The sequence below is a fragment of the Balaenoptera acutorostrata genome, chromosome 9, assembly GCF_949987535.1.
Source record: "Balaenoptera acutorostrata chromosome 9, mBalAcu1.1, whole genome shotgun sequence".
Taxonomy (NCBI): domain Eukaryota; kingdom Metazoa; phylum Chordata; class Mammalia; order Artiodactyla; family Balaenopteridae; genus Balaenoptera; species Balaenoptera acutorostrata.
In genome coordinates, this window is record NC_080072.1 from 3974384 (window position 1) to 4001858 (window position 27475).

Below are 27475 nucleotides of genomic sequence, written 5' to 3' on the forward strand. Positions count from 1 at the left end.
AGCCTTGAGAGAATCCCACTCTTTCTTTGGGTTGGTTCCTGTCTGTAAAGTGAGAATCGTTGCACCCCCTCAAGGCCTGTGGCATGCTGGGTCTGGGCCCAGACACAGCATCAGGCGTCAGCGTCTCTGTGCGTCTCTGTCTGTTTCCAGGCACTTTCCTGTTCGTGATGACAAGACGGTCCCCAGCAGCTTCGGCTTCTCTTCCGTCCTCCTGCAGCCTCGGCAGGGGTGACACACAGTTCTCTCCTACCAACAGCTCCAGCAGGAGTCCCAGAGTCAGGTCTGGCGGACCCTTATCCTGTCCCATCTTCATACCGCACCAGGTGTCCACAGCCGGGGCCAGGATGCTTTGACTGGTCAGCTCCATGTCACTTCCTCCAGCACCTGGAAGAGTCAGCCCCGCGAAGCTCTGGGATGGAGGGGGGTTGGTTCCCTAGAGGAAAACCCAGGGGGAGAAGAATTTCCTCTAAATGCCTACATTCACCATTTAGGGATAGATTGGGTGAGCTTCCCTCTTCTGGATCAGGACATACCACCCAGAAAGGATCCAAAAGACCGGGAGGTCTAAGGGGTGGGTGAGCATAGGGCCACCCAGGATGCAGAAACTGCTCACCCAGTTAGTTACAGAGGACAGGCCAACCTACCTGCGCTATCAGCCTGCCCTCCCCCACTATCGAGGCACCAGAAAGGAGGCTCAGCTCCGGGAATGGGGAGGGGAGGTGTATCTTTTGCAACTGGGGGGAGAGACAAAGACAGAGAAAGGTGGAGAGAGACCGAGAAGGGGAGGGAGAGGTGGGGGAGGGGAGAGAGAGAGGGGAGGGAGAGGTGGGGGAGGGGAGAGAGAGAGGGGAGGGAGGGGAACTGGGGGACAGAGAGTTTTCTTAGCGGCTGTGCTCTGGGTGTCCCAGCACACACACCCAAGTCCTCACTGCCTGCTGATACCAGACCCTTAACACTCTGAGTGGAGGGGAAGAACCTTCCTTGTACTTCCATCTTTTGCTCCCCCACCCACTTTCCAAGTAAAATCGTCTTACGTCTTTCCCCTGCAAACGTTGAGTCCCACGTCAGACGTTACTGTTTTTGATTCACCAAATAGGATCTTAAAAAACGCATGATAAAGATAGTCTCGTGTATTTAGCCCTGGTGTGACCAGTCCGATGCGCTTTCCTCTCTGCAGTTCCAAGCCTTCTTCTAATTTCTTCCTCTTCAGAGAACTTCCCTTAGCCATTCTTTATTGGCAGGGTTGCTGCCAACAAATTCTCTTCGTTTTCCTTCATCTGAGAATGTCTATTTCTCCTCCATCCTGGAGCCACCTGGTCTTTGAAATTCTGTTACATGGCAGCCCTGCTGGACTACGACAGAACTCAGTCTTTCCTCTTCCTCCCCCTCCTCTTCCTTCCTTCCATCTGTCCATCCATCCATCTATCCGTCTATACAAACTTCCTTCCCTCCTCCCTTCCATCCTCCCTCTTAACTTCCTTAATAACTTTGTTTCCTGCTTGCTTTCTCTTCCTCCCATCTAGAGTTTAAGGCAAATGTCACCAACGGCCATCCTTCCCAGCGGCTTATGTGTGCAGGGGACATCTCTGGAAGGAAGTACAGGGAGCACATAACTGTAGGATATATATATATCCTGTACATATATCTGTGTGTGTTATAGACTGAATTGCATTCCCCCAAATCAGATGTTGACACCCTAACCCCCAGTATATCTCAGAATGTGACTGTATTTGGACATAGTGTCTTTAAAGAGGTTAATCCAGTTAAAATGAGTTCATTAGGGTGGGTCATTCCTCCAACATGACTGACGTCCTTAAAAGAAGAGGAAGAGACATGAGGGACGTTTGTGCACACAGAGAAAATGCCACACGAGGAAATGGGAGACGCCGGCTGCCAGCCAGGGAGAGAGGCCTCAGGAGGAACCAAACCTTGGACCTGCAGCCTCCAGAACAGAGACAATTGGTTTCTGTTGTTTAAGCCTCCCATCTGTGGTTTTTAAAATTCTTATTGAAATATAGTTGATTTACAATGTTGTGCTAGTTTCAGGTGTACAGAAAAGTGATTCAGTTATACATACATATATAGCTATCTATTCATTTTTAGATTATTTTCCATTATAGGTTATTACAAGATGTTGAGTATAGTTCCCTGTGCTATACAGTAGGTCCTTGTTGTTTACCTATTTTATATATAGTAGTGTGTGTATGTTAATCCCAAACTCCTAATTAATCCCCCTTTTCCCCTTTGGTAATCATAAGTTTGTTTTCTATGTCTGTGAGACTATTTCTGGTTTGTAAAGTTCATTTGTATCATATTTTAGATTCCAGATATAAGTGATATCATATGGTATTTGGCTTTTTCTTTCCCACTTACTTTGCTTAGTATGAAAATCTCTAGGTCCACCCACGTTGCTGCAAATGGCATGATTTCATTTTCTTATGGCCGAATATAATAATATTCCATCATAATATATATATATCACATCTTCCTTATCCATTCATCTGTTGATGGACACTTAGGTTGCTTCCATGTCTTGGCTATTGTGAATAGTGCTGCTGTGAACATTGGGGTGCATGTATCTTTTCAAATTAGAGTTTTCTCCAAATACATGCCCAGGAGTGGAATCGCTGGGATCATTTTATTACGGCACACGTAGCAAACTAATAAATATTTCCACATATGTTGCTGAGAATGAAGTCCAATGAGAGAATTTAACCTGGACTTAGCCCATTTTCTTAGCACCTAAGCCCCATGAGGCAGGTTTTAATGTTCATTTCCCGCTGTACCCCCAGCCCCAGGACACCCACAGACTCACTGATATGATGTCAGCCTGTATCACTCACAGAACCGCAGGCTATGGACCAGGAGCTCCTGGGGAGGCAGGATCCAGGTCTCACCCAGCATCTTGCATCCTGGAGGTGCTTGCTCGTGGGTGATGGAGGGAAAACCTAAGTGAGGAGGGGTCCTTTTGGCCAAAGGAAGAAGTATAACTTGGAGGGTGAGTCATGGAGTGGGGGAGGATTCAGAGCCCTGGGGTCCTGCAGGCCCTGGGAAGCTCCATCTGCCTTGGGGTGCAGAAGAGAATGCGGGGGACATCATTGCAGGAGTGCTGTCCACCAAACACGCACCCCCTCCAGGCCAGGTGGATGGGGGGCTGATGGACAACTGCGGGAGTGGGGAGCCTGGTGAGGGGTCCTCACTGGCCGCAGCTATGACACCAGCAGCAGAGCTTGGTCCTTTCTGGGCCTCCACCTTCCCACCTGTAAAATGGGGGATCAGACTTGGGTCCCTGGATTCCACACGAGATTCCTTTTAAAAAGGTGTGTATTTAATTACACTAATAAAGATGCATGAGTTATTCTTGTGAAAAAGCAAATTCTATGGGCAAAGAAGAAGTCTATCTTCCTCCCCAATCCCCCCACCCCGGCTCACTCTCCCACCCATCCCGGGCTGTGTGCATTGCTACATCCGTTGTTGGTACCACCGCGGTCCCAAGCCCTGTAATCCCCTGCTGCACTGCTCTCCTCTCCCTGCCCTCACCTCCCCCCTCTCTCCATCCCTCTACCAGCCTCTCTGGCCTCCTGACGGCTCCTCCAACCTGACCACTCACCCTTAGGCTCTGCCTGGAGTGATTGAGCCCTCTCACTTTATTGCAGACCTTCCTGACCACGACAACTAAACTAGCCTGCTTCGTCCTACACAGGATTCCGTCCTACGTGTGGACCGTTCTCAGCACCATGGACTGTGGAGGCACACGGATGCTGAGATGCTTTCCTCTTATCAGCAGTACTCTAGAAACATCCTTGAACATGTCTCTCCATGCTCATCAGCAAGCATTTTCCAGGGTGCTGTGTTCATTTCCTAGAGCTGCCATAACAAATGACCACAAGCCAGGAGATTAAAACAATACAGATTTGTCCTCTCCCAGTTCTGGAGGCCAGAGGTCTGAGATCAAGGTGCCGGCAGGGCCCCCCTTCCTCCTGAGCTCTGGGGGAGGATCCTTCTTGCCTCTTCCAGCTTCTGGGGGCTTCAGGTGATCCCTGGGCTTGTGGCCGCATCCCTCCAGCCTCTGCCTCATCTTCTCCTCTGAGTGTCTCCTCTTCTGTGTCACAATATAACACTTGTCATTGGATTTAGGGCCATGTGGGTAATCCAGGGTGCTCTCACCTCAAGATTCTTATATCTGCAAAGACACTTTTTCCAACTAAGGTCACATTCACAAGTTCTGGGTTAGGACTTAAACATATCTTCTTGGGGCCATCATTCAACCCACGACAGATGGACAGACACACGTGGAATTGCATGAAAGGGCAGGCACATTACAAACATTTCCAGAGGCTGCCAGACTGCATTCTCAATGTATCTACCCAGGGGCAATTTTAACACACACTTGGGCACAGACTCAGACTCAACAGCACCTCTGACCTCAATTTACTTTAGGGGAGACTGAGAACGGGTGGTGACAGTGCCATGCCCACAGCGTGGCAGACACCAACCAGCCTGGGCTTCCCCCTACATGAGGGCTGGTGGGGGTCACCTCTTTGTCAGCTGTTCTGCCCACAGCCCCTGGGCCCCAGGTGGAGCGACTGATGCTGAAGCCTGGACCCCCCATGAGGAGTCTGAGACCTTGGCGGGTAGCTGGGCCCAGACTCAAGCCGCCTGGCGGGGCAAAGCTCCAGGACATGAGTGCACCCCTGGGGGGCCTGGAAGGCGGGACTCCGTAACCTCGCTTCTCCCATCAGAACTGGGTAACCTGTCACTTGACCCACATTTTCTCCCATATGTGATCTGAGGGCTCCGAGCCGACAGGGGCGGTGGACCAAGGTCCCCTGATCAGTCCCCGGTGGGGGATGGGTAGGCAGGGGCTGAGTCGGGTTGTAACAGAGGTGTCTGCCCGGGGACCGGGCTGTGACATTTGCCTCTTAGAAGCCGCGTACCCTTCCAGAGCCTCTGTGAGTTATGCTGATAAAGTCCATCTCCAAGGCTGCTTTTAGGAATGACAGTGATGACCTACGAAGAGGGTCTGACACACAGTGGGTCCTTATCGTCGTTACGGTGTCCCGGCTGGGGAAATGGAAGCTCCGGAGAAGAATGTTCCAGAACCCGTAGGAGGGCAGAGAGGAGGGGGTGCCCGAGCCCTGGCTGCGGGGCGGCGGCGGCCCGAGTCGGGCGGGAGCCGGTCCGAAGCGCAATGGCGCCCCCGGTGGCGGGTGTGCGAATTGCCCCGCGCGGGCTCGAGACCCGGAGGAGCGTGTCCGCGGCTCCCGCCCGCCCCATCCTCTGTCTCATCCTGTGGTTGGCTGATCAGCCACCGCCCACCCGCCCTCCTTCGCAGACAACCCCCGTGGGAGGCGGGAGAACCTCGGATCGTGGACGCGGGGAGAGTGCGAAAGGTGAGGAAGTCTCCATCCCTTCTGCAACGCGACATTTTAAATGTATTATATTTATAATATTTATGAATTTATTCTATTGCCCGCGTGCCAGATACTCATCTTCTGATCAGCCCTGCGAGGTGGGTATCAGTATTCCTCCCATTTTACAGATGGGCAAACTGAGGCATGGCCAGGGCAATTCCACTAATGCCCAGTGGGTGAGACTGCATTTCAGATGCTGCAAAAGCTGGTTTCCTGGACCAGAACCAGCCACCAAGCAAAGGAGGGAAGGGAAGGCTGTTGAGGGGACTGCCCACCCTTTGTTGCCCAAGACCGCACTCTGGGCCTGACTGGGGTTCTTCCGGATGCTGCCCTCCAGCTGGGGAGGAATGGGACGGGGGTGCGTGGAGGGGGAAGTCCAGAGAGGGGTCCCCGGCCAGGGGGGACCACAGCCCTTGGAGGCAGACACTGGAGGCTCAGAGCTGAGGCCCCTTTGAAGAAAGGAAGGGGTGTCAGCCCTGTGGAGACCTTCAAGAGCCTCCACAGGGGGGTCATGTGTCTTTTTTTTTTTTGAATTGTATTTTTTATACAGCAGATTCTTATTAGTTATCTATTTTATACATATTAGTGTATATATGTCAATCCCAATCTCCCAATTCACCACCCCCTTCCCCCCTTGGTGTCCATACGTTTGTTCTTTACATCTGTGTCTCTATTTCTGCCCTGCAAACCGGTTCATCTGTACCATTTTTCTAGGTTCCACATATATGCGTTAATATACGATATTTGTTTTTCTCTTTCTGACTTACTTCACTCTGTATGACAATCTCTAGATCCATCCACGTCTCTACAAATGAGGGGGGGGTCATGAGTCTTACACGCCCCCTACGCTAGGGGACGGAACAGAGCTGGCTTGTGCCTTCACCCATCACGTGGCCTCGGCAGGACCCCTCCCTCTCTGGAAGACCATGCCAGGCCTGGACCGGTCATGGCTTGGTCTGGGGCTCTACTTCCTCAGCTACAGGTGTAGTATAGCTCTGAAGGGCTGGCTCCCATCCTGGTAAAAGATCTTTGAGCTCTGATAAAGAAAACCCTTTATCTCTTTCGGAATGACTCTGCAGGCCATGGACAAGCACAGCCATGGTGGCCTCTGGCCCCTCCTCCCTCCAAAGCTGAGGGGGTTACCTCTCAGCCGCCCGCGTCCCCTCACTTATTTATTCAACAGCCATCTGTTGGGCATCTACTCTGTGCTAGACCCTGTGCAAAGTAAGCTCTGCAGTTTTGGTATCTGCTAACACCCAAACGTTCCTATTGTCTTTTCAAACTTTATTTACTTTGAAAATCACGGTTTTGGAGAAACCGCTGCCTGGCCCATACTGGAGTCTGCGTAAGTGGGAAATAACCCTTCCCGGGTTAAGTCACAGCGACGGCAGGGTTTCTTTGTTTTCGCAGCCCAGCCTAACCCAGCCTGACTAACACAAGGGTTAAGAGTGGAAAGTAAGTCTCCTCTTAGACTTCCACGCCCCCCTCACTGGAGGGCTTGTTGTCACATCTTTGTGCTACTTTCCCCAAATCTCTCTGCTTCTCTAGCAGCATGTGACTCCCCTGAGACTGGCCCGGGGTTTAAGGAGGCAGAGAGTCTGGCCCTGCCTGCTCGGAGGACTCTCCTTTCAAGAAAGGAAGTGGCGGCCACCACCGTTTCTCCTTCCTGCATTGGGAAGTGACGGCTCTGTCCCTGTGGATCCCGGAGCCGAGCCAGAAAGATGGGTGATTAGGAGCTGGGGGGCTGGGGTCACCCAGTATGGCCCGCATCTCAGAGCCTGTCCTGCACAGCACTGGCCTATGCCGTTCAGCCACCCAGGGGTCCCTGCTGCTTTGGGGGTGGCGGGGCCAGGGCCCTTCTGTAGCAGGTGGGTGTACAGAGGACCCCTGTTCACGGTCACTGGTCACAGCTCAGGCCCCCACCCCTACCCCAGGTCTTCTGCTTTGTGGCTGCTGAGGGTTCCTGGGGAGGCAAGTGGAAAATGGCCCTTGCAGGCAGGCTCCAGAGCGCCTCCTGCAGGGAAGGAGCAGAAGAGAATCCAACAGAAAGCCTGAAAGGGATTCAACCCTTGGATTCTCTGCCCCCTGCCCCAGGGGGTCAAACTTGGATGAAAGCCCGAAGCACTCCTCTTTTTCCAACTGTGTTCTCACTTATGTATGATGAATAGAGAACAAGACAGAGGTTTGTTTCCTGGAAGTGAGTTGTCATTTAATGACTTCCTTTTAAGAAATTGAAATCCTTTTTTTCTCCTGATTATGAAAAGCGATATTACTTTGTGATTAAAAAAAAAACAACCTCATAAAAACATATAAAGGAGAAAATAAAGATTACTTATAATCTCATCAATCCTATCCCCCAGAGAGGGGCTCTGTAGCTCTAGGACTTGGATAGAGTTAATCTACACTAGGAAAGGGACCCTGTTCCTGCAGATTATTATTTTTTAAAGTCATTCTTAATTTATTTTCTTTACTTATTTTTGGCCCCACGAGGCATGCAGGATCTTAGTTCTCCGATCAGGGATCGAACCTGTGCCCCTTGCAGTGGAAGCACAGAGTCCTAACCACTGGACCACCAGGGAAGTCCCTCCTGCAGATTATTTTTGAACATATAATAAAACCAGTCAGTATGCTTGCAGGGGACTTCCCTGGTGGCGCAGTGGTTAAGAATCCGCCTGCCGATGCAGGGGACACGGGTTCGAGCCCTGGTCCGGGAAGATCCCACATGCTGCGGAACAACTAAGCCCGTGTGCCACAACTACTGAAGCCCGTGTGCCTAGAACCCGTGCTCTGCAACAAGAGAAGCCATCGCAATGAGAAGCCCGCATACCACAACGAAGAGTAGCCCCCGCTCGCCACAACTAGAGAAAGCCCGTGCACAGCAACGGCCAAAAATAAATAAATAAATTTATATTAAAAAATATGCTTGCAGGTTTCTTCTTCAACCACCATAGGAGCAAATGACACATTTTGTTTTTAACTTGCTTTTTTTGTCCTAATAAAATGGATGTGTTTCCAGGTTAACCACTATACAGCTACACATCAGTTTTTGTTTGGTTAGTTTTGGAGGCTGCCTAGTATCTCATGTGAATATAAAATTTAAAAAAAAATCAATTCCAATAAGTCAGCACTTTCCAATAAGCTTTGATGAAGTTTGTTTTTCATTTTAGTTATAGCCATCTGGTTCTCTTTGAACTTGAACAAGAATACGCAAACATTTCTATTTTTAAAAAAATTTTATTGAAGTATAGTTGATTTACAATATTGTGTTAATTTCTTCTGTACAGCAAAGTGACTCAGTTATACATATATTTTTTCATATTCTTTTCCATTAAAAACATTTCTATTTTAAAAAAATTAATTAATTAATTAATTAATTTTTGGCTGTGTTGGGTCCAAATTAACACAATATTGTGTTTAAAAAAATTTTTTTAGTTGATATATATTTTAAAATTTATTTATTTTTATTTATTTTTGGCTGTGTTGGGTCTTCGTTGCGGTGCACAGGCTTCTCATTGCGGTGGCTTCTCTTGCTACAGAGCACGGGCTCTGGGTGCGTGCACTTCAGTAGTTGTGGCACGCAGGCTCAGTAGTTGTCGCACACGGGCTTAGTTGCTCCGCGGCATGTGGGATCTTCCTGGACCAGGGATCGAACCCGTGTCCCCTGCATTGGCAGGCGAATTCTTAACAACTGTGCCACCAGGAAGTCCCCAGCCTGCTTTTTATGGGTTCAGTTGCTAACATGGGCACCAAATTTGAAACTTACTTAAGGCTTTTGAAATAAATTATATTTGAACTTTAAAACTTTGCCTTTTTCTACCTTCAAGGCCCTAGTTTTAAAGTCTGGCCCTTATTGCAAAAGGAAGCAATTTCTGAATACAATATTGAAAATCCAAGATAATGTAATCAAACTCTTATCCTTCAATGTTAAGACAATCTGTGTTAAAAACAATATTTTAGGAACACAGCCGGGGAACTCTCTAAAGCTTTAATTTTCAAACTAATAGTGTAAAATGAATAATGTTGATATTTGTAACGCATATAATCTTTCAAAGCTTTGCACACTTTTTTAAAAAGCTTGAGATTGACTCATGGTCTTCTGTACAAATCTTTATACCCACGAATTTTATCTTGTGATTGGTCTCTTTTTTTTTTTCTCATCACATATCTGTTTCCCTATGTCAAAAGATATAGCTTGTTTTATTTTCTTTCAGCTGATAAGGTTTATGGTCAGGACATGTATTTTATGTATGTCGTAATAAGAGAACAGTTCCCTTACTTGGGACATGTTTGTAATACAATGTGAAGTGGGTATGGGAAGGATATAAAGTTGTGTATATATGAAGATTATTTTTGTGTGGAAATTCAAAGGGAAAAATGTAACAAAATTAGCAAAAATGAATCGGTGGCCAGAGTGGCGGGAGAGTGGATTTGTTTGCTTTCTTGTTTGGCTCTTTTTCCTACAACCCAAATGTTTTGTGATTTGATTTGCTTACAAAAAAAAAAAAAAAAAAAAAAAGCTAAAAATGAAAAGACATTTAAAGGACAAATAATACAAAGTCTATTTCATTTCATCTTCCCCAAATATATTTTTTTGGACGTTTTTATTCTTATAGAAGTCACTCGTGTTCACTGTGCGAACATGGAGTACTTAGAAAAAATATAAAAGGAAATTTAAAAATTACTGTAATTCCAAAATCTAGATATAATCACTGTTAACATTTTGGTGTGCTTACTTTAGTCTTTTTAAAAGCATAATTGTTTAATGTCGATGGAATTGGAGTATATGTAGAGTTTTTTCTTTTTTTCCCCTTTTGTTTCTATTTTTTAATTTTAATTTTTTTATTGAAGTATAATTGATTTACAGTATCGTGTTAGTTTCAGGTGTACCAGAGTTTTTTTCTCTTTCCTTAAACATCACGAGCATTCTCTGTGACATTACTCTTGTTTCAAATATTATTTTTGGCGGTTGCTTAAGAGTCTTCCGTATGAATATCCTACCATATATGTATCATCTTCCCTTTTGTCATCATCAGCTGGTTTTCTTTCTGGCTTTTACAGATCATGCTATCATGCTGCAATGGACAGTGCTGTACAAAACATTTTCACTTTTCTCTGTTTATTTCCTTGAGCCGAAGTCCTAGAAGTGAAATTGCTAGGTGGAAGGGTAAAAAACATTTTAAATGCCCTTCCTATCTTTTCAAACTGCTGGACCAAAAGGTAGCTTTAACTTAGGCATCTATGGGCATTGAGAGTATCTTCATTCTAAAAAAGATGATTTTTTTTTTTTTTACAATTTTAAAAAGGTAAAAAATTCAACTTTTTCTTTCGATTTTCATTCTTTTACTACTAGTAAGTCTGTCTTTGCTATACTTTTGTATGCCAGTCAGCTGTTGTTCTTTTCTGTGAATTATATATTCAAGTCCTTGGCCCATTTTTTCCCGTTAAGATGCCTTTATTTCTTATGCATTTGAATAAGTTCTTTATAAACCAGAAATATTATTCCTTTAGTTATAAAATTTATGACCAATATATCCCCAGATTGTTCTTTAGTTTTTAATTTTGTTCATTACCACATTTGCATTGGTTTTTCCTTCGTGATGTCCTCCGTGGCTTTTCATGTGTTAAAAACGCATCTCCAGGGCTTCCCTGGTGGCGCAGTGGTTGAGAGTCTGCCTGCCAATGCAGGGGGCACGGGTTCGAGCTCTGGTCTGGGAAGATCCCACATGCCGCGGAGCAACTAAGCCCCTGAGCCACAACTACTGAGCCTGTGCGTCTGGAGCCTGTGCTCTGCAACAAGAGATGCCGCGACAGTGAGAGGTCCGTGCACCGCGATGAAGAGTGGCCCCCGCTTGCTGCAACTGGAGAAAGCCCTCGCACAGAAACGAAGACCCAACACAGCCAAAAATAAATAAATAAATAAATAAATAAAAATAACCAGTTGACTGAAAGGGTCAGTTGAGCCCTAAGAGCTGGGTAGCATTCCTTCTTAAAAAAAAATTGCGTCTCCAGGGACTTCCCTGGTGGTGCAGTGGATAAGACTCTGTGCTCCCAATGCAGGGGGCCCGGGTTTGGTCCCTGGTCGGGGAACTAGATCCCACATGCCTGCTGCAACTAAGGAGCCCACCTGCTGCAACTAAGACCCGGCACAACCAAATAAACATTTTTTAAAAAATGCATCTCCACGCTTACCTGAATGTTCCACCTAAATTTTTAAATGTCTTTTTTAAAAAGTCTTTAATTCATTTGGAACTATTTTGATGAATGGGATGAGATCTAAATGGAACTTGACTTTTCCCAAACCACAAATTTTCCCATTTTAGTGATTGATGCATATCCCCTTTCCTCATTAATTTGTGGTGCTTTTTATCATGTGCAAAGGTTTTACATTTCCTAGAGTCTCCTTCCAGGCCATTCCATCTTATTTCATTCATCTGTCTATTCTTGAACCAATATGCTACAATATTTTTACGGAGACTTCTATCTTTTCAAATCTGGTACGGCAAGCCCTCCATATCATTCTCTCTTTCAAAAACATCTTAGTTATTCTTATCAATTTATTCATCCAGATGAAATTTAGAATTTGACACATTCTCCCCAGATCATGTGGAAACTGATTGGTATTGCATTTCTTCCCATCCAGGGTGGTGGTATAGCTGTAGTTTCCTTTGTATAGGTCCTGCTCAAATCTTGTTATTTCTAAGAAATTTACTGTGACCTTGGTAAAGTGGATTTCCCCAGTCACCCCTGCTCAGGCTACTACCAATTAGTGTTAGAATAATAGAAAGCAAGTGATTTTTTTGGCGATTCATCATGTATATAGCTACTTGCTGAATTCTATTACGAATTCTGAGTGTCTTAAATGCTTATTTGGGGATTTCTAGATGGACTATCACACCAACAAATAACAGTAGTTTGTTGGATTTTTTTTTTTTTTTGGATAGACTTTTTGCTCAATTTTACTGCGTTGGTTAGGCCTCCTAGATGTGTTCAATGGGCACGTGATAAAGGCATTCTCGTTTAACTCCCGATTTTAATCGGAATGCTTTTGGTATTTCATATCTATGTTCTATTGTGGCTGATAGTTTGAAGTACCTTTTAAAAATCGTGTTCAGGAAGTATCTGTCATGGCAATGACAAATGGGAGGACTAAAGCTGGAAGCTATTTTTTTCAAGAGGCAGGGATGCCTCCGGCTGGAGTGAGGGCACCGGTGGCTGTTAACCATGAACCCTTCTGTGCTGATTCTTGACTCTCTACGTGAATTATGAATTACTCTGCTTTTGCTTTACAATCAAACAACTGCAAGAATAAAAACACAAAAACTTTATAGAGTTTCAATCAAGTTTCAACATGTTTAATGCCTTTCCCAGCGAGTGTTAAGACGACCAGGCTGTTTCTCTGTCACCTGCTGCTGTTTCACTTTCCCTGGGGTCGGGTCAGCCCTGCGTTTCTTGGACAAAGGCGTGCAGTCCTTGGATTACTGTTAACATGGATTTAATGGCATTGTAGGCGGGGTCTCAAGTCTGACGTCGTCCTGGAGGGTGGCCCCTGGCTTTGGGTCGGGGTCGGTGGGGGACCGGGCCACTACTCTCCTCTGGGTCGTGTCTCCACCCCGGGAATTGCCCTTCCTGGAACTTTTCCCCTCAAAACCCCACTGGCAGAGCCTCCGGAGGCGTTGGTTCTTTGGTAACTTTTCCAGTTTTTTCCCCTGATTCCTTCCAAGCCGCTTTTGGCAGTTCGGTTGCATCTGCCTGGTTTTGTGACGGTGAGGTCACGGGTCACCCCCACCCCCGGGTCCCCCCCAACCCCCCCCCGGGTCACCCCCCCACCCCGGGTCACCCCCCATCCCCCCTCGCAGCCAGGTGGATGCTGCAGCCGGGGAGCAGCTGACCCCTGGCGGGAGCAGGGGAGCGGAGCGAAGAGGCCTCGGGGCGGGGCCGCGTCCCGGCCCAGCTCCGCCCAGCGCCGCCGCCGCGCACGCGGCTTGGCCCCGCGCCGGCGCGTGCTGAGCCCTCCCGCGTGCCGTCCTTACCCGGCCTGCCCCGCGCGGCCGCCCCCGGAAGTGGACTTCGCCTCCTCAGAAGCGGTGCGTCAGTGCCCGAGGCTCGTGTGTTTGCGACCGCAGCGCTTGGCGCCGGAGCTCGAGGGGCGGGCCGGCTGCCGCCATGGCCGGGAGTCAGGACATGTTCGAAGCCATCGTGATGGCGGATGAGAGGTGGGTAGCGGGGCTGGGCCGGGGCCCCACCCGGGCAGGTATGCTCTCAGCCGCTGGGCTGCGGCGGCCGCCCGGGCCCTGGGGGAACGCGCTGTGGCTCAGAAGGCGGCTGGCGCGGGAGGGCCCGACATGCTGCTGCTTCTCCTTTGCTCATCGGCCTCTCGGGCGAGCGCCACGTGCCCAGCTGCCCCTCTAGACCCGCCTCCCCCGTCCGGGGCTGCCTCACGCATCTGCTCGGCCTGGTGACTGCCTCCCTCCAGGGACCGCCCTTCCTTGGGTGGGATGGGCCTTTGCCATCTGGGCGCTGCCCGTTTTTCTTGTTCCTCAGCGGTAGGACATACGGCAGCGTTCACGGACACGCTCTTAAAGGTGTCAGGCGTCATCCTTTTCCCTCCTGAGCCCCCGGGGAGCGCCTAGGGCTGTGACGGGGGTGGGGGGGAGTGGGGGAGCTGTTGGTTGCTTTGTGGCTGTCTTCCAGTGCCCTGCCCACTTGAGACATCAATAGATGTCAGTTAAGAAAGAGAGTGAACAGTAAACAGTCGCTGACGTTTATTTGGAGATCGCTGTGAATTGGACGCTGAGCTAAGCGTTGTATCCCGTTATTTATTTTAGCCCTACTTGTGAAGTGGATCCTGTCCTTCACCCTGTCTTTCAGAGGAGGAGGCAAGGTCACTCCCAGGGCCCCACAGCCAGTAAGTGGGAGCTCTCCCCTCGGCCTCACCGGGCGCTCCAGCAGACCCCTTTCACTTTGGTGACTGCAGGTTATGATGGTGCGAATTACACTGCTGGGCCTTCAGAGTCAGAGCCTTTATGCTACTGCAGGCGCCACGGTCACGGTACATTTTGTGATCATCTGATGGCGTTTCTCCTTGCTAGTCTCCTGAGATGTGATGGAAAGCCCGGTACATGTTGCAGAGTTGGTGTTTTTTTTTTTTTTTTTTTTTTTTTTGAAGCACTTGACCAAGCAGTCTAGCTTACAGACGCAGAACTGGGGCTCGATGACCTGGCTGCAGACGAATTACCGGGGAGATTTTGAAAAGCAGATTCCCGGGCCTTACTCCAGACTTAACTGAATACGAGGAGTGAGGCCCCTGAATCTGTATCTTTGAAATTTTCCTGTGTGTTTCTGATATTCTGCCAGGTTTGGGAATCACCGATTTGGCCCACCTTCCTCTTTGTAGAAGAGGTAAATGGGGCTTCCAGAATTACAGCGACTTGCCAGACGGAGAGACTTAGGGAGGGGTGGAGCTGAGATTGGAACTTAAGTTTTCTGGCTTAAATTTTGTTCTTTTTCTACAGTACTAGGTCTTGTCTTGCTGGGTCTGGGTGATGTGGAAGAGGAAAGTTTCTGCAGGAAGAATGAGCCTTCTCCTGTTTATTTGCTCACGCTTCCTCTCCTCCGTTGCAGGTTTCACGGGGAAGGTTATCAGGAAGGCTATGAAAAAGGAAGTAGTTTGGGCATGATTGAAGGAAGACAGTACGGCACGTTACATGGAGCTAAAATCGGATCCGAGGTAAGTGGGACCCCCCCACTTAGAAAGGAATCCTTTTCTCTGACCATTGACAACTTGCCTTGATGATCAGTATGATCGAGCCACCACTTCAGGCCTCTTCCCACGGCAGTAGGCTAGATAGAACGTTGACGGAGAAATCGTCTCAGAAGGGAACCCGCAGAGGGTGTTGCTGTGTGGAGATGATGAAGTCGGGTGGGCTGGAGAAAGAGAAAATAAGGCCCCCCTCACCTCAGTCGACGTCCAGTGTCATGGTGCTGGCCTGTGTCTTAAGCCGGCTGAATCCTCCCCCAGGGACTGAGCGCCCTGTGTCATGTGAAAACATGCCGCTTATATTTCTGTTGGAGTTCCATAAAATCCCCGATTTTCCTTTTCTCCGGCCCTTCGACCTAGATCGGCCCTCACTTACGGAGATAACTGGCCCTAAGCAGTAACGTCTGAGGCCGTCAGGACTGTATCAGGTGTCTGTGGCTGCAGAACGAATCCGCACCAGACACGTGGGCTTAAGACGAGCAGTGTTTATCGTCTCACACGGATTCTGAGGGTCTGTGGTCCAGGAGCAGCTGAGCTGGCCGGTCCCGGCTCGGGCTCTCTGGATGCTGGAGTTGAGAGTCAGCCAGTCTGCGGTCAGCTGAGAGCTTGCTGGGGCCGGCCAGTCCCGGCTCGGGCTCTCTGGATGCTCGAGTTAAGAGTCAGCCAGCCTGCGGTCAGCTGAGAGCTCGCTGGGGCCGGCCGGTCCCGGCTCGGGCTCTCTGGATGCTGGAGTTAAGAGTCAGCTGAGAGCTCGCTGGGGCTGGAGGAGCCACTCCTCCCGCGGCTGCTCCCGCGGCTGTCCTCGCCGCGTGGACCTCCCCACAGGGCTGCTTGAGTGTCCCCGTGACATTGTGCGGGTGACCCACGTCGGCAGGGCAGAGGTGACATTGTTCATGCCTAGATTCAGAGGTCATGTGCTGCCTCTTCCAAGGTCACCCCGATCCAGTCAGGGGACCGCACAGGGCAGGAATACCCAGGGGTGGGGAGGTGGGGTCCAGTGGGGCCACCTTGGAGGCCGGCTGTCCCGCTGGTGACTTGACCTCCAACTTCTGTAGCCTGGTGCCCAGTGGGTGCTTCCAGAACAGCAAGAGAAGAAGCACCACTGCCCCCTGGCCCCCACCCCCCGCCTTTTTGATTTGAGAGCTTGATATTTAGATCAAGTATAGCTGTTGGTTAGTCATTTCACTCTTGAATGTTTCGTAAATTCACAGATCGGGTGCTACCAAGGTTTTGCTTTTGCTTGGAGATGTCTCCTGCACGGCTGCACCACTGAGAAGGACAGGTAAAGCTGAGCCTTCTTTCTTCTTCGGTGTCTGGACGGGAAGTTCTGGTTTCATAGCTCACTCTGACCTTGGGCGGTTAGTGTCTCAGTCTCATCATCTGTAAAATGGGGAAATAACCAGGCCGAACCTGAAATGTTGTCATGAGGTTTACAGGAAATAGTAACTAGAAAGCGCCGGGCGCATTTCTGGTGTTGGGTGAACATCCGTTGTCATTACTTCCCAGGGGTCCTCGGATCCCCCTGCCTTTTCCCTGGAGACCTTAGGGCGCTAAGTGGCTTTTAGTTACCCTGCCAGTCAAACCACGATGAAAATGATACTATCTTCTCATTCATCTTTCCTCTGAGCTTCTAGCAAACAGAGCAGAACAGTCTTGGTATGATCAGGGCTCAGAAATGGTGACTCCCTTGTCACTGGGTTTTTTAATGTAGCTGAAAGGTCTGCTAATGAGATGACCCATTTCATGTGGTTCACAGGTGTCAGCTGCCTGGAAGCACTAAGTAACCATGAGCTGTTATTTGTAGTGTTTGTAGCCTTTTTGTTTTTTTTAACGTATTTATTTATTTTTGGCTGCATTGGGTCTTCGTTGCTGCACGCGGGCTTTCTCTAGTTGCGGCGAGCAGGGGCTACTCTTCATTGCGGTGCGCGGGCTTCTCATTGCAGTGGCTTCTCTTGTTGCGGAGTACGGGCTCTAGGCATGCGGGCTTCAGTAGTTGTGGCACACGGGCCCAGCAGTTGTGGCTCGCGGGCTCCAGAGCGCAGGCAGGCTCAGCTGCTGCGGAGCACGGGCTTAGTTGCTCCGTGGCGTGTGGGATCTTCCCGGACCAGGGCTCGAACCCGTGTCCCCTGCATTGGCAGGCAGATTGTCAACCACTGCGCCACGAGGGAAGCCCGTCTGTAGACTTTGGAGCGTGCTCTTGCTGGGTGCTGCTTCCTGAAGCCCCGGGACCCTGTCCCCACCCCCGGTCTTCACTCTTAAGCTGGAAACGCACCCTTATGTGAAAGGCCGTCCTGCCGCTCATGGGAGCCGACACTGGGCTTCGGCGGCTGCTCTGCATCATCTTGATGTCTGGTGGCTTTGCCTGGCCTGGGAGGGGTGCCAGGAGAGTGGATGACAGAGCAGGGAAGCTGGCATTCCCCCGTCCACGTGACCTGTCATCTTATTTGGAATATTTTGAATTTCTAGAACTTGGGCCACAGCCATATTGAAATGTCAGAGCAGGGATGCTCAAGACAGAGTCTGGGTGATTGTGGGGTCGCCTGCTCTCTGACTTGTCCCGTCACTGAGCAAGTGGGAGTTGACCGGATTCGTCCATCAGCCGAGGGCCATCTTGGGGAGATTTTCCTCTGAAGATTCAGTGGGAGTGGGCGGGTAGCTGGCGCTCAGGTTGGGACAGTGGTTGGCAGCCCCGGGCACCACTGGGCGGCGGTCGGAGCGGAGCGTGCCTCCCCACTCCCGGCCCACGAAGGCGGGGTGGGGCGCATGGACTTGGAATGCTCCGGCAGCCTCCCCTTCTCCCCGCACCGGGATCTGCGGCTTACGGAGGGCCCTGCACTGGGTGTGAAGGGTCTCGCACCCGGGGGCTGCCAACCCACACCCCAGGGCAGGGGTTCCCTCCCTTCCTAAAGCCGCGCCCCCGGTCTGTGCATCAGAGGGCCCGTGGCCCGCCGCCCCGCCATCCCCACCCCACCAGCAGAGCCCGGGGAGCCCTTTGAAACACAACCTAAAACCCTTTATCTTAGAGCAATGGTTTTTGGATTTTCTAAGTCTGTACAGTTTTTAAAAAAATGGTAGAAGGCGGGCAGAGGATCTGCTTCTTTATATTTCAAGTAAGGATGTTAAAAGAGAAACACCTGCCATGTGTGTTATCATTCAGTGAGCTAAGGGAATTTTCACACGAGAGAAGCTGTGTGGAGAGCCGTATCTCAGTCTGAAGGATGGCGACCTTTCATCAGGTGACTGTAGCTTTCTGACCCAGCCTGAGACGCTCCTCTGCCCCTTCCGCAGCCTGGTGAAGGCGCTTTCCCTTACACCAGCCGTGAGTGGGTCACACCCTCCTGACGTGCACTGGCTTTGACCGTGTGACAGGCTGGGTGTGTCTGGAGTAGCCTCACTGACCCAGGAAGGCAGGAACGACCCGTCGCGCTTGCAGAGTTGGGAGTGGGTGGTAGTCGTATCGTGGCAGGTGCAGCCATTTCCCGTTTCCCGCATGTTGGCATCTGCCTTCCAACTCCCTGGAAACCAAGTGCTTTGTTGCTTTAATTAACTCCCTCTGACCTTTTGCGGTTTTGTGTTTTCTCCAAGAGGTGGCCATCATAGTTCTTCTGAACTGGTTTAAAAACTGCAAATGTGAGCAGGTCCTGGTCACTTTGAATGGCTGTTGCTTCATCCTAAGGATGAGTCCTTCAAGATTGCCAGGGATCAGATATCTAGCATGCTCCTGACACCCTGGGGATCAGATGTGGTCAGGGGGAGGCGGCTCGGCAGGATCGCTTGCCGCGACCCAGAGGGCACCCACCCTCCCAAATGAAGCGAGGAGACTGACGTTTATCGAGCCCCTACTCTGTAGCACGTTCTGGGCTTATCCTCCTGAGAGCCTGGGAGGTGGCCGTTGAGGCCCCATTTTACAGATGTGGACGCTGAGGCTCGGAGATATGAAATACCTGAGTGCCTTGGGGTGGTTGTCCGGGCCGCCCACCAGCTGAGCTCCTCGTCTTCCTGGGAAAGGGAGACGAACTCAAACACCAGCCACTGGTTTCTGCCCTATGGGTGGAGGGGGCTTGCCGGTTTACCTGGAAAATCCCCAGGTCCGGAGCAGGCAAGGCCACGCCCGGCACTCTTTCCTGTCCACTTCTGTCTGCTCTGGGGTCAGGCCTGGGGACCGGTGGTCCGCGTGCTGGTCGGTGTTGCTTTGGCCACTGGGTCCGGATGGAGCCGTCCCTGTAAGGTCAGTTCGCTCTTGATGTCGGGCCGCGGTTGTGGGTGGGCTCACATTGCCAGGTGAGTAAAGGTTGTTCAGTGTGATGACAGTCAGTCACCAGCGCCTGAGGCCAGACACGCTCAGCACCACCAGCTTAAAGCCGGGAGCGGCGTCGCTGTTACACAAGCTGAGCCTGTCGTGTGCGAAGGGCTAAAAGGCTTTATTTCTGTGTTTTACAGCAAAAAGATGAAGGTCTTAGAATCGTTGATTGGAATGATTCAGAAATTCCCTTATGATGATCCTACTTATGATAAACTTCATGAAGACTTAGACAGAATTAGAGGGAAATTTAAGCAGGTTTGTGTCCTGTGTGCATCTTTTTGATCGGGGGGCCTTTCTCAGATGTAGCTGGGGCAGCCCTGGGGGCTCACTTTGCTAATGGTTTTGGGGCCACCGGTAACATATAAATGGTCAGTAAAGCAAATCCTTGTGTATGTCGATGTAAGGAAACCGAGGACCGTCTAGGGAACAGGTGTGAGAACTTCTTGAAGGGTGGTGACCTAGACAAGTAGAGCTGCAGCTAGAGAGCGAGAGTTCTGCTCTAATTTAAAAAAACATTTGTTTTCTTTTGTGTTTTCAGCTTTGTTCATTACTAAACGTCCATCCCGACTTTAAAGTTAGTGCAGAAGGTTCCGGACTTTCATTTTGAGGATGACAGACGCACAAAGACGAAACATCAGGGAACAGATGTTCGTATGTTAAGTGTTTAAAAATGTGATTAAAGGCAAAGCAACGATGGGGGATTCATTGTTTTGCAGGGAGGGTTCCAGCTTGGCCGCTGAAAGGGCTTCCTTCCCCCGAGGTCTGCCGGGTGGCCTCGGTGCCCCCCCCACGGGGCCCCTCCACATAGGCCCGTCCTTTGTTGGACCCTGTCTGCTCTGCAGCGTGAACGCAGCCCTGGCAGAGCCCTCACCTGGCTGCTCTTCTCTGGTCCAGGGTCCAGGCCCCTGGCTCACGGGTTCTCGTCACCTGTCAGGCCTGGCTGGATCTAGATTCCGGTTGGCTCTGGATAGGATAAACCTCCCCTTTAGCCCCCGGGCTTTGGTCAGCGCTCAGAGGGACAGTTTTTTAAAAAATGAGAGCCGGGCTTCCCTGGTGGCGCAGTGGTTGAGAATCCGCCTGCCAGTGCAGGGGACGCGGGTTCAAGCCCTGGTCTGGGAGGATCCCACATGCCGCGGAGCAACTGGGCCCGTGAACCACAATTACTGAGCCTGCGCGTCTGGAGCCTGTGCTCCGCAGCAAGAGAGGCCGCGATGGTGAGAGGCCCGCGCACCGCGATGAAGAGTGGCCCCCGCTCGCCGCAACTAGAGAAAGCCCTCGCACAGAAACGAAGACCCAACACGGCCACAAAAAAAAAAAAAAAAAAAAAATGAGAGCCACAGGGTTGACACGAAGCAGGTTAATGGACGGAGTGATGGGAGCTGTGACGTTTGCTGACCCTTGAGATGTGCCAGTGCCGTGACCTGCTTCTCGCCTTTTGTTCAGTCCCTTCAGGAGCCCACGGGGTGGGCGTGATTCCCGTTTTACAGACGAGGAAACCGAGGCCCAAGAGACTGCCTGGTCCAAGGGCAGTGGGCGGCAGAGCTGGGACTCCAGCCCTGTCTCCTGGTGCCCGCTCCGGAATGCACGTTCGCACCCACAGTCTCGGGGTCCCTGCCCGCAGGTCCCCGCTATGCCCCGTGGAGCCCTGGGGCATCTCAGGTGGCCATGGACGTGGGTGTCTGGCTGAGAGGAGCAGAGGCCAGCCCTGTCCCCAGGAAGCCGGGACGTGCTCTTCCTGTGTCCCCGGGTGGGTGGGGCTCTGCAGCATCAGAAATGGTCACGGGGAGGAGACTTTAAGGCCACCGCTCTATGTGCAGAAACTTCGCAGCCTTACTGCAGCCTGCCTTCTAGTGTGAGTTCTCTGTCTTCTGCCCGGACTTAAAAGGCATCATCTGCACGCGGTGCACGGCCCCAGGTGCGCCTTCGTCACAGACAGCAGCAGCGCTTATCTCTGGCTGGTGGGATGGAGGGGCTTTTGTTGACATTTTCCTGGGTGGATTTTTGTGCTTCCTAAGCAATCTGTTTGGATAATGTATTATTTTTATAATTGAAAAAAAAAAAAAAGAGTATATTTTAAAGCAAAAGGCCATCTGGGACCATTTTTGATGCGACATCTAGCGAATTCATTCCTTTCTCCGTGATATTTGGGGTTGAGGTACCAGGGTCGCACTGAACAGCCTTCTGTTGTGTTTGTGTCTGCGTGTTTCATTAATATGCATGGCGGCAGCTACTGTGACAGGACGGCGCTCCGTGATGCTCAGGAAAGGGTCGGGTCCTGCTGCCCCTGGCCAGCCACGGCGTGCGTTTATCACTGACCTCTCCTGCCCCAAACCTCACTCCCCCGCACCCCTTCCATCTCTCTCCTCTCAGCCTCTCCCATGCCAGGTGTCAGCCAGAGCAGCCGGCCGCCACTTCCTCTCCCCCATCCCGCGGGGCCGAGCTGCCTCATCGATCATCTTCAGGGCCCCTGGACACCGGACTTGACCTGTGCCAGCCTGGCTCCTTCTTGGAGGATGAGACCCAGTTTCCAGGACCCCTTGGTCACCCAAGACAGATGTTCTGGATTCCAGTACAGACAGAGCCCCTGTTCGCATCACAACGACTCTGCTCCTGTGATGCCACCTCCAGCGATGGGGTCCGGGGAGCTTGCTCTTCTGGCGGATGAGACGGTGGAGGACACCCGAGGGCTTCTGGGAAAGGTCACATCACTCTTGAGAGAGATGGTATCTCTTTTGGAAGTTGTGCTGTGGGGATGCGACACCTGGAATTATGACAGGCAGCTTGCAAGCAGCTACGGATGAAGCCAGACCTGGGCATGGCAGAGCCCAGCCAGAGAGGACCCAGCCCGAGGACATTGCCGAGCAGCTGTGCTGACTGACCCCCGAGAGGTGCTCTGCTTGCCAGCCTCGGTTATAGGAGCTGATGAACGCCCTAGTTCAAGGCCACTTCGGTAGGGCTTCCATTGCTAGCAGGCGAAGGGATCCTGCTTGCCCTCCCCCCACCCCACCCCACCCCCCCCTTCCTGTGCTCCTACACCTGGTCCTGCTGGCTATTAACGCTTGTTGGATTTCACCCCTTTCCAGGGGCTCGTAGATTTCCCACGGCTCTGGCCTACTTGCTCTGCCCTGTCGGAAATTCCCAGCATATTTTGTGCCACGTTATTAGTCAGCCGGGGCTGCCATAGCGAATGCCGCACAGTGGGTGCCTTAAACAACAGACATTCACGGTCCCCAGTCCTGGAGGCTGGAATCCGAGGTCCAGGTGTGGGCAGGGCCGGTTCCTCCTGAGGCCTCTCTCCTCGGCGGGTAGACGGCTGTCTTCTCCCTGTGTCCTCACACGGTCGTCCCTGTGTGTGTCGGTGTTGCTTTAAGGACTCCAGCCCTGTTGGATTGGGGCCCACCTTGATGACCTCCTTAAAGGCCCCATCTCCAAATATAGTCACATTCTAGGTTCTGAGGGGCAGGACTCCAACATGAATTTTGGTGGGGACATAATTCAGCCATAGGGTGAATACAGGGTGGCCTGTAATAGCCACCCTGTCTGGCTGCCTGGACGGACTTCACTTGGGAGAGAAGAAGCCCGTTTCACTTAGAAGGTGAAGTTACTTTGGGGCTTCCCTGGTGGCGCAGTGGTTGAGAATCCGCCTGCCAGTGCAGGGGACACGGGTTCCAGCCCTGGTCGGGGAAGATCCCACATGCCGCAGAGCAACGAAGCCCGTGCGCCACAACTACTGAGCCCGCGTGCCTAGAGCCCATGCTCCGCAACAAGAGAAGCCACTGCAATGTGAAGCCTGCGCACCGCAACGAAGACCCAACGCAGCCAAAAATAAATAGATAAATAAATAAATTTTATTAAAAAAAAAAGTTGAAGCTACTTCATTTTATTTTTTAGAACATTAGTAATTGGGAATAAGCAGGCTAATCCATCCTCCCCCTGAACTTACCACGTTGGAACTCTACTCTCAGAGGCACCGTGGTGGGTGGTGGGAAACACCCACCCACAGGCCAGATCCCAGCCCCGGACGCTTACTTTTACTTCACGTTCAGCTTGTTGTTTTTCTCTACCCAGTGGTGAGAAAAGAATGAAGTGATTTGGAGGAAGGGATAAGAAGCCTTGTTTACCGAGTGGCTGCTCGTGGCCGCCTTGACCTTCCTTGGGTCACTGAAGTGTCCACAAAGCCTATGAGGTGGGGTCGCTGCCTGGCCCCCTCACCCCGGCAGGTGGGGGCCTGGGGCTCCCAGCTGAGCTGAGTGGTGTACCAGCGGACGCAGTGAGCGGCTGACCTCAGGCCTAAGCACAGCGGGGGTCGAGGGGTTTGCTTAAATTATTCTTCGCCAGAACAGACTCTCATTTTCCCGATAATTCACAGCCTGTCTGACCAGTCTTGCATCTAGCTGATCGCGGCAGAGAGAGTCGGCTTTACGGGAAGAGACCCGTGCTGGCTGCAGTAGGAGAGGCAGGGACCGCGTGGGCCATCAGCTGCCCTCGACCCTCTGAGCAGGGCTCACTAAGGGACGGATGGGGAGCCTGGAGGTGGGGTGGGGGGCGTTCAGCTCTGCCTGGGGGATAAGGGAGTGGGAAGGTGGGCAGGAAGCCTTCCTGGAGGAGGTGACCTTGGCATGACTCGCTTTTTGAGCTTTCATTTGAGCTCAGCACCGTGGAGAATGTCTCTTCCACCCTACCTGAAAACACAACGTAATTTGGAGAGATCAAAATCTGTAAGTAACTGGTGAGGTCGTCCCAAGTCCACAGTTATTCCATTCCTTAGTGAGTGAAGTGAGGAACCAGTCTGCGGCCCAGGAAACATGTCCCCAAGCGAGTATGATCCGTCAGAGAAAAGCGGGCACTGCGTTCAGTTCCCACAGGACACGAGAGTAGTGCAGGTGCTGGGCCAGGCCCCCAGAGGGACGGGCCTATCCAAGCCACCAGGACTTAGGGGCTCAGGGGGGCTTCAGTGTCCCAAGAAGGACAGTCACTCCTTGCCTGTGAACTTCTCCATAGCTCTGATGGCTGATTAAACTCCTCACCTGACACGGAGGCCCTTGCTGGTGTGTCCCTTGGGGACCCCCGTAGAGACAGCGCTTCGGCCCCATCTCCCTGGTGCCCTTTACCAGATCAGCTGGGCCTTGGGTCCCTAGGGTTGGAGCGATACCTGAATATGATCCTGTTTCTACCCACACAGGAGTGTGATGGGCCAGGGGGACCCCACGCCCCAAGTAAACGGCCATGGAACTGAAGACTTAGTGGCGGGCTGTCTGCATCCTTTCAGCAAGGATTTATTGAACTTCCATTATTTTTGGTGGGCATGCGCCCCTGAAATCCCAGGGTGCTCCACGAACAGGTTCCCTAGCTCTGAGAGCTCAGACACATCTGTTGAGTTGAACCATGTCCCCTAAAAGATATGACCAAGTCCCAGCCCCTGGTACCTGTGAATGTGACCTTCTTTGGAAATAGGGTTTTTGCAGCTGTGACTCGGGTGTACGTTATGGTGGGTTGTACTAGAGTAGGGGGCCCTACGTCTCACATGACCGTGTCCTTGAAGAGGAGAATGCCATGTGAAGAGAGACACGTGGAGGAGAGACAGCCGTGCGAGGGCAGAGACTGAGAACGGAGTGAGGCGGCTATAAGCCAAGGGACGCCGGGGGTTTCCAGCAGCCAGGAGACCTGGCGGAGGGAGCACGGCCCCGGCCTCCAGGACTGTGAGAGAATAAATTTCTGCTGATGTAACCACCCACTCTGTGATGGCTTGTTATAGCAGCCCCAGGACACTGATAACGGGGTCTGGGCTGTCGTTTGGCCGTCTGCTGAGTGGAGAGGCAGGACGCGGTGATGTCCAGCCCCTTCTTCCTGGCCTGACGTGTGGGGAGCTTCCTCCTTACAGCATTTGCCTCAGCTCCCTGGTCTCAGCTGCTCTGAGGAGCAGGTGGTACCTACACCCCAGAAAGACGCTGTTATCTCAAGGCACAGGAGCCCCCTGGCTCTCTCCCCCGAGAGGCTGCTGCCTTTGGGGGGCCCTGCTGCCTCTGTACAGGGGCCGAGACAGGGTCTGCCAGTGAAGGCTGGCTCGAAGCTCTCCTCTGGTCTCAGCCCATGTTTATATCAGTAATACATGTTACAGCCAGAGAAGGTAGAAAACACACATACGGTGTGATAGTTAAGAAGCTTTGAAAATGCTAGGAAACTCATATCAATTGGACTCAAACAGTAAGGGGCAGTGATGGGCAGTCTGCAGCAGCTCGTCTGGAGACCTGGTCCCCCTCTTGCGCTCCTGCACGACCGGCTTCACGCTCGGGCTCCATCCTGCGGCCGCGGCACCACGGGCGCCCCTGTCAGGGCAGAAGGGCTGTGCCAGCCCCCAGGAGTCCTAAGGAACAGGGTGGAGTGCTCTCTTTTCCAGAAGCTCCAGAAAATGTCGCCCTGAGTCTCGCTGGCTGTTAGATTTCACATCCACCCTTGAACCTGCCACTCGTCCTGGGGGGCAGATGTGCTGTTGGCTTTGAGCCCATTGGCGCCTGTCCTGGAGCTGGGGATGGGGTCAGTCCTACCTGAGCCACAGAGCTGAGAACGGTGGTTCCCACCGACTGAAATCTGGGTGCTGTCAACACCAGGTGGGGGCGCTCAGTGTGGGCACAAAGACCAAGAACTGCCAGAGGAGGGAAATAAGGATGGCCTCGACCACCCCTCGGGGACCAGCGGGGCCTCCTTGCACACCTGGACGATGCACGGGATGGTGGTGGTCACACTGACAGTATGACAGTATGGTGACGTTTACTGAGTGATGCCTGTGCACCAGGCACTGTGCTCAGTGCTTCATGGACGTCGAGCCATTGGTCCTCGCGTCACCCCAGGAGGCGGTCACTGAACAGACTGACTGAGCCCCGCTTCCGTGCTGGGTGTGTCACAGATGCTAGGATGCCCTCGCAGAGCCGCCCTTCTTATAGACGTGACTATCCCCATTTTATGCATGAGAAAGTTGAGGCCCAGAAGGCGAAGCCGCACAGCCTGAAAGTTGCAGAGCTGAGATCCAACTCCTGGGTCTTTTCCTCTAAAATGTGCTCATGTGTGAGAGAGTGTTTTTCAAACAACGACTGACCACGTCAGACGCCACTGCCAGCATGCCTGGCCGCCCTTCTCCAGGCCAGCTGACCAAGACACTGCCCTGACTGCAGGGACCGCTGACTTGAAGTCTTGGACGTGGGTGGACCTGACCTCGACCCCTGGGCCTCCTGGCAAAGCAGGGCCGCCCCGAGTGCACGCACTGACCGTTGGGTGAAAATACTCAAATGAAGACTCCGTGCGTTTTCTTCAAGCCCATTTTTGAAGACCTCGTTCTCAGCAAGGCAGCCAAGCTGACTGCCAGGGGCGCAGGCCCCAGAGACACAAACTCGGCCACTGGCCTGGCTCGGTCAGTTCTCCGCCGTGTGATCCTGGCTCAGTGACTTCACCTCTCCGGGCCCCGGTTTACTCGTCCCCAACAGGAGTCGGCTCGCTCCCACCCTCAGCCCAGATCCCGCCTGGCTGTGCTCGTCGCCGTACTGTCCTCCGCGGCTGCCTGCCCCACGTGGTGGAGTCGAGGCGCTGGATGGAGACCGTGGCCAGCAAAGCCCCAAACACTCACCGTCTGGCCCTTTGTGGAGAAGCCTGCCCGCCCTTGACCCGGAAGATGGGAATACTTGTACCTGCGAGAGGAACGTGGGCTCCACAGGGCCCCCTCGCCAGTGTGTCCCCTGCCTGTCACCAACCCCTGGGGGCTGTTTCAAGATTTAGGGAGAGGACTTCCCCGGCCTTCCAGTGGTTAAGACTCTGCACTCCCAATGCAGGGGACGCGTGTTCGATCCCTGGTCAGGGAACTAAGATTCCGCACGCCCTGCGGCACGGCCGTAAAAACAAAACAAAACGACGACAACAACAACAGCAAAAAGATGTAGGGAGAAATGGTGTGTTTGGCCCTTAGCACAATGCCTGGCCCCCCGTACGTGCTGGGTGAACTTGAGCTATTGT

General features: G+C 51.8%; 1 protein-coding gene across 1 annotated transcript; it reads left to right on the forward strand.

Moving 5' to 3' along the window:
• Nucleotides 1–13461: 13461 nt before the first annotated feature.
• LTO1 (LTO1 maturation factor of ABCE1) lies at nucleotides 13462–23288 on the forward strand. Its single transcript, XM_007171125.2, has 5 exons — nucleotides 13462–13627; nucleotides 15036–15141; nucleotides 16383–16453; nucleotides 19612–19729; nucleotides 20013–23288. The coding sequence occupies exons 1-5, from the start codon at nucleotides 13578–13580 to the stop codon at nucleotides 20079–20081; spliced, it is 414 nt and encodes a 137-aa protein (XP_007171187.1). The 5' UTR covers nucleotides 13462–13577; the 3' UTR covers nucleotides 20082–23288.
• The last annotated feature ends 4187 nt before the right edge of the window (nucleotides 23289–27475 follow it).